Genomic DNA, 7,046 nt, shown 5'->3' with positions numbered 1-7,046 from the left:
TATATTTTTTGGAGTGCTTATTTGTTTCTTCATAATATATCTTGAATCCCCTTTAAATGGTAGGCATGGGCACTGATAAGCCTTAAAATAGATGTTAAAGACAAAGGAAAATTATAAATGGTATCTGTTTTCAAAGATGTTACCTGCTTAGACAGGCTCAGGGGCTGAGGTTTGATCCCTGGCATGTAGTGTGGGCCCCGCTCCTGGTGTGTTCTGAGGCGATGAATGAGACTGGGCGTGGTGGCACGCACCTGTAATCCCAGTGCTTGGGAGGCTGAAAACAGGAGGATCACTATGAGTGTGATTTGTGTAGTGAGACCCTGTAGACCTTGGAGTAAAATACATTGAGAAAAAGACATTAAACTAATAGGGGTGGTAGGCAAGATGTTATGAAGACAAAAACCTGTGTTAAGCTAGGACTTGGAGGATAGTACAATAGAATACAGAACAGAATGTGTCATCCCTTAGTCGCAGGTGGACCTCAAAGACTGGTTAAGAAGAATATTTGAATTCCATTCTAGGAAGCCATCAGGTATTGCTTTAGGTAAAGTGATGCATGTTAGAATTGGGATGAACAGAAGGGTATTCCAGGTTGGACATATAGCGTGTATAAGGCGGGCAAATGAAAATTTGCTTTGCATAGCTGGCAAATTCTTAATAGCTCCATGTGGCAGGAGCTGTGGACAGGAAGTGGATGCAGGATGAGACATGTCTGGAGAGAAGACGAAGTCCAGATTTTATATTGTGCTAAGAATAACACATGCATATACTTTCCAGTAAGAAAGATTTTTTTGGGGGGAGTGTGCTGGCTCAGGCTGCCTTAAGGGCAGGTCTGGTAAGGCAGGTAGAGCTGGAGATCAAACCGTGGTATCCTGCACCTGACTGCAGTTGCATGAGCAGGTGCTTAAACAACTGAGCTAACTGGCAGGCCCCCACTTTCCAATAAGAAATAAGGACATAGGGTCAGCCAAATAGCTCAGTGGACTAACGTGCCTGCTTAGGCAAAATGCAGTGGCTGGGGTTCAATCCCCAGCTTGCTGTGCCAGCCCCAACCCCAGAGCACACTGAGACAGTGATTGAGACTAGGCCTGGTTGTGTGTACCTGTAATCCCAGTGCTTGGGAGGCTAAAAACAGGAGAATCACTGCAAGTCCAACCTACATAGTGAGACCCTGTAGACCCTATAGACTCTGTGGACTCTGTACTAAATACATTAAAAAAAAAGAAAAGAAAAGAAACAAGGACATGTCTAAGAGCTTTAGTACTTTATGTAAAGTTTAAAAGGTATAAATTCATATTGTAGCCTGTGGGCTAAATCTGACTCACCACCTGCTCTTACAAATAAAGTTTTATCATAGCACAGCTGGGCCCTTAGTCACTTATTGCCAGTGGCTTCTTTGGCAATATGGTTAGCGGAGTTGACTTGTTTTGATACAAATGATGTGGCATTCAAAGACTAAATAACCATTTGGTCTTTTGCAGAATAAGTTTGCTGTTTCTTCCTTATTTTATAAACATATCTCTGGCAGCAGCCGAGAGGATTACATGGAGGGTTTTGAATGGGGTTAATTTTGAGGAGGCCAGTTGGATGCTGCCTCCAAGACTTCAGGGCCAGAGACATTGGAACCGAAGTGGTGGCAGGGACTCTCCAGAAGAGGACTGGGATATAAGGTGCAAAGAATGTGGATACATGCAAAGCTTCTAGAAAGGCAAAATCCAAAGTGGTTGGGTCATGATCCACAAGCCTTGAATGAACAGTTGGTGATGTAGTTCTGGTTTGGACATGTGGCGTTTAGTTTGGGGAAGTCTGAAAATGATATCATCAACTATGTTATTTTGATGGGCGACCAGCCCTTTGGGGCACCCCTTTCTGTCCCTCTCTTGGACAGAAGCTTTCTTTCCCTCAATAAATATTCTGCTCTTAAAAAAAAAACTTTGTTATTTTGAGGTCAAAATTCTACTGCAATTGACAATAATGTAAAGTTGGCTCTCCTTAGTGTTTCCTTATAAGTATCGCTATCTATATCTATGACTATGTATCTATATCTATATCTATATCCATATCATCTATATCTATATATCTATATCTCTATTTGGTTCAACCAATGGTTGTGATTGGTACACTTCTTTTATTAATTACTTGCGTGCTTTTAGCATCCTTCATCATTGACCCCACCTCAGTACTGCAAAAATCAATATACATGTGCACATTCAGAGGAGAATGGGCAGTGTTTCCTCTGGTTGGGGTTTAGCTTCCTTCCAGGTATCATGCACACTGAATTGCCACCATCCCAACTCAACTATTTTCAACTGCTGTGTTGCAGAACACTCAGGCTTAGCTGTTGAGATAATCATTCTGCTCCACCTTCAACTACCTGTCCAGTGCAGTGATTTTGAAAGGGTACAACTCCAGGCATGACTGCACTTTCAGGTTCTAGCCCTTTTCTTTCAGCTGTTTGCCTTCCAGTGTGCCCAGTACATCCACAGATGGCAGCCTATACTCTTACTTGTCCCAGTTCCCTGTAGTCCCTGCTTTGTTGCTGGATGGATCTTCACAGAGACAGTCCCACCTCCTGCAGTGCAAGCACTTGTACCTCCTGCATTTCCCCCCTTGCAGTGTGGTTTCTACCTTTCTTGCCTTCTGTTTGAGTTGTTGTAGTAGCTTTGGCCATAATTTTTGGATCCTCATCCTCTCCTGTCCACTCTGCTCATCCATCTTGACCTATTAAGTTTCACCAAAAAAACCTCAAACTTAAAAATATTACTACTTTGATGTCCAAACATCTTCAAAGGCTTCTACCATCCCTCAAGGACCCTCTGTCCCCAAATTATTGAGGACCTACTTTGTGAAGCTCTTTCCATAATTTTAAGAGTCCCTAAACCCAGTCATCTGGTCTCCAAAATCATTCCTGGAGGCTCAGGTCAAGCATCACAACCTCCACAAAGCTGTTCTCAGCCCTTTCTGAAGACGGGAAAAGTCCCCTCTCTCTTCCCAGGAGCCTGATCTAGGCTTTCCCATGTGCTCCAACAGGTCATTCTGCTCATTTAATCATATAAATTCCTTAAGGGCAGGCAAGTTCTGTTAATCATCTTAGTCTTTTACATAACTCCTATCAGAGTGTTTATGTAGTGGGTGTTGAATATGTATTTTTAAGCAGTTAATAGAATTACATATTAAAAAGTCATAAGAAAGATAGGTATGAAAAATGGAACTGACTGATGACAATTAAGGAATATTAGGAAATACGGCAAATCAGCTCTTATGCAGATCTGGAGCTCCTAGGTAGATGAACTTTATTAAAGATAGGAAAGACTCAGCCATTTCCACCAAAAAATGTGCAAAGGCCCCAGGCCCCTCTGGAACTCCTCTCAGGCTCTGCTGTTTCTCCACAGGCTTCATTGATTTCATCGTGGAACCCACCTTCACTGTGCTCACAGATATGACAGAGAAGATCGTGAGCCCATTAATCGAGGAAACCTCCCAAGCGGGTGGCACAGCACAGAGGCGATCTAGGTCAGTACAGGGTATGGGGGGCTGAGGCCCAACCTACTTATGAGGCTAGTGATGGGATTTCATAACCAAGCCTGTCCCCTTTCCTTCCCACATGGGCCCTCTCTGCCTCTTTCCTTTCTTCAGAGGAATTGAACTTGTACGATATGTCCCCTCCAGGTGGCCCTGTAAGGGGTGGCCAAGTCTCAATATATGACCAGCAGGTCTCTGTTTTCCCTCCTGCCCCCAGCTTTTACCAGCAGCAGAAGCAATTGCTACACCTTCACCCACTGTTCCCAAACAGCCCAAAAAGACACTAACACTGATTAGAAGTATTTTTGAAGTTGTTATTCTCCTATATTTTGTCATAGTTACCGAAAGCTGATTAATACTTTTCTCATCTCCCACCAGTGGTTTTCTGAGTGTTTGTTCTTTGTGTCTTTTTAAAAAAATTATTAGTACGTATTTTCAGTACATAATAATTACATTTATTGTGTGGAGTTCGTGCACATGATATATCTTGATTACAAGAAATAAAACAAACTTTAATTTCTAAATTTAGGAAGACAATAAAGTAAAGAAATAAAACCCAGAATGTTTTCAGTCACCTTAATTTCCTCATCTGTGAAAATGTGTATTATAATTTTTATAGTTGGCTGGAAAGATCAAATGAGTTCTGTGTGTGTGTGTGTGTGTGTGTGTGTGTGTGTACAGGTTCTAGTGCAGAGGAAGTGCTAGCAACAATCATGCCTCTAGTTAGCGTCTATTAACAGTGCCACGCCTACTGCTACAGCTACTGATATTACTACCATTCCTATTAATACCCCCACCTGCTGTCACCATTACTCTACCCCCCATTGCTGTGATTAGTGTCATTGCTACTGCTATGATGATGCGTCTCCTTCTCTGTGCCAAACGTAAGCTTCATCATAAAGGAGAGAGAAAATTAAATGAACATAAAAAGAAAAGAACAGAGAAAAAGTAAATGGAGAGTGGAAGCTAGAGGAAGGTTAAGACAGTGGGATCCCGCAATGCTTGGAAAGGATGAACCCCTGTTGAACTCGCTAACAAAGAGGAGAGAGGGCCTTGGCCCAGGCTTCGTAGTCCTTTGGCTGGGGCTCAGCAAGCAAGGGCTGCAATTCTCTGCTTACACATTCAGCCGCTGTGGTTATTTAGTAGTTGATATTCAAGCCAATGGGTGCCTTCGGGCATGAGGTACTTTGTTAGAATGATGGTTCTTTATGACTTTGCAAAGTCACTTATGTTTATAGCTTATGGCTCTATTCATTTAAAGTAAGGTCATTTGTGTGACGAGGTGCAAAATTGCTAAGCTTTCTGTACCTCTTCAGCGTCTCCAAGCAACATAAGAATATTATCTTATCGCTTCTCCTTTAATTAGGGAGTCAGGGTCACAGAGGATCCTGAGGCCAGAAGAGGAGAGCTGAAGAGAAAAAAGAGCAGATTGAAAAAGTGGTCAGTGGTGAAGCATGTGGGTGCATTGGGCAACAGGTAGAAGTCCAAGTTCAGATTAATTTGTTTCTGTGAATAGAGAAAGTTCATGTCAGGGAATTTTAATTATTAGGGAAAAAAAAGAAAAGACCAACCAACAGACAATAAAATGAGAAATACTGAAGATCAGAGAGTATAATGTTGATATTTTTCCTACTGGAAATTTTGAATACCTACAAAAATACAACAATTACAAATGTCATGACCTGGTAGTTTTATGACAGTGACTCATGAATACTAATGGCTCTCTTCTTGAGCATGCTCAGTGCATAGTTTTAAAAACTAATGCTCCTCTTTTTTTTATTTTAGTTTGAACAATATCAGCTCATCAGATGCAAAGAGATCGGGTGTCAAGAGCTCTGGATCAGAAGGAAGTGCCCCCATCAATAACTCTGTCATCCCTGTTGACTGCAAGGGCTTTAAAGCCACTTGGACAGAAGTGGTGCACATCAATCGGGAGAGATGGAGAGCCAAGGTGCCCAAAGGTAGCATGCCTTGGGGGACAGTCCTCCAGGACACCTGTCCAAACCAACATAGCTGTCACTCCTAGAGTAAAGAGTTGCTTTCCCTCATTGACAGTTGTTGCAAATAAAGCCCAATTGTCCAGGCTACAAAAATTCACCAAATATTATAATCTTTAAACTTTTGGGCTTCATTATGTCTAACACTGAATACACAGGAAAGAGGCAGACCTTCCGCCCTCCTGGCATCGTCGCCTTTGTGAGATGTGACTCAGCTCCTTTTCCCACTATGAAGCTTGTAGAGGTGATGAATATTACTATTTTGGGGGTTATAGACCATCTGGCATTCTCACTTCATTCCATGTCATACAACTGTGAAGATTTTATTTCTTCTTTTACCTTAGTAAAGCCCACTAACAGCCACCTAGCTATTATGCTGAGATGTAAGAGCTTCAGTTTTCCTACTTACATTTTTATCTTTGTTCTCACCATTCACTCATTGCTGTGAATACAGAACCACTTTTCTGAGATGACATAACTTACAAGTAAACAAATTCTCTGAAGCTAATATTATCCAAATTTAAACCAGAAAAGTTATGGCTTGTGGTATGATGCATAAAACAGATACAAATCCTGGTGGTTTTTCAGAATTTTAATTTTTTTAAATTCATCTGTCCACACTTGCATTTTGGTTACTGGGCACATAATTTATGATCAGCACATGTTCTGTAAGAAGCATTTTCTAGGGAGGAGGCTCTGTGTATAAGGTAATGACACAGCTTGAAATGAGGGTCGTACAGATTTAAAGCCTGACTCCAGGGAAGGACACAGAAATGGGTATTCGTGAAGCTCAGTGAAAGGCCTGGTCCCACGTGTTCTGCAGTCAGTTTTTGCTGCCATGAATAGTGTGTCTTCTATTTGCTGGGCTCTCTGTCTAGGGCACAGGCACAGGAGCATAGATGAGTAGCAGGCATCCCCCTCCTCAGAGTTCATTGTTGTGACAGAGGAGGAGGAAGCACTTCATTAGAGACTTTCATGCTGAGGAAACATAGTTTAGTAAAGGCTTTACACTTATCAGCAGCACCCACCAGCCCCGAGCCCTTGGCCTTTGGCACAGTCAAGCACGACTTCATTTCCAAGCTCAGCACCTGCATTGTATACTCCCAGTGTAACAAACTTGTAAGAAGAAGAGCAGAGGTGGAACACGGTGGCACACCCCTATAATCTCAGCTGACTGTGAGTTTGATGCTAGCCTGGTCTATGTAGGAAGGCCTCCTCTCAAAACAAAGAGTGGAATGGCGAATATCTCAATCCATTTTACAGTGCTATGACAAAATACCTGGTGTTGGGTAATTATAAAGACTGGATCATTATATAGAATAAAAGTGTATTTGGCTCACAGTTCTGGAGGCTGGGAAGTCTAAGAACACATTGTAAGCATCTGGTGAGGGCCTTTTTATTGCATGGTGGAAGGCACCACAGGGGAAACGAGCAAGTGTGTTTGCTTCTTAGAAAGCCACTAATGTGTTGGAGAAAGTTCCACCCTCTAGTGAGCATAATTTTGGGGGTTACATTTCCAAACGTGAA

The 7,046-nt window shown here is 42.2% G+C and overlaps 1 protein-coding gene across 1 annotated transcript in view; it reads left to right on the top strand.

Moving 5' to 3' along the window:
* Nucleotides 1–7,046, top strand: part of Pde1c (phosphodiesterase 1C) — a 360,829-nt gene that overhangs the window by 287,953 nt on the left and 65,830 nt on the right. The window contains exons 14-15 of the mRNA XM_004626577.2: nt 3,393–3,513; nt 5,308–5,483. Of these exons, the coding sequence (XP_004626634.1) occupies nt 3,393–3,513; nt 5,308–5,483 (297 nt within the window). The remainder of the gene's footprint in view (nt 1–3,392; nt 3,514–5,307; nt 5,484–7,046) is intronic.

This window comes from Octodon degus, unplaced genomic scaffold (assembly GCF_000260255.1).
Source record: "Octodon degus isolate 3935 unplaced genomic scaffold, OctDeg1.0 scaffold00015, whole genome shotgun sequence".
NCBI classification, from domain to species: Eukaryota; Metazoa; Chordata; class Mammalia; order Rodentia; family Octodontidae; genus Octodon; species Octodon degus.
Note: the sequence above shows the minus strand (reverse complement) of the source record. Positions and strands in the feature narration are given on the sequence as shown.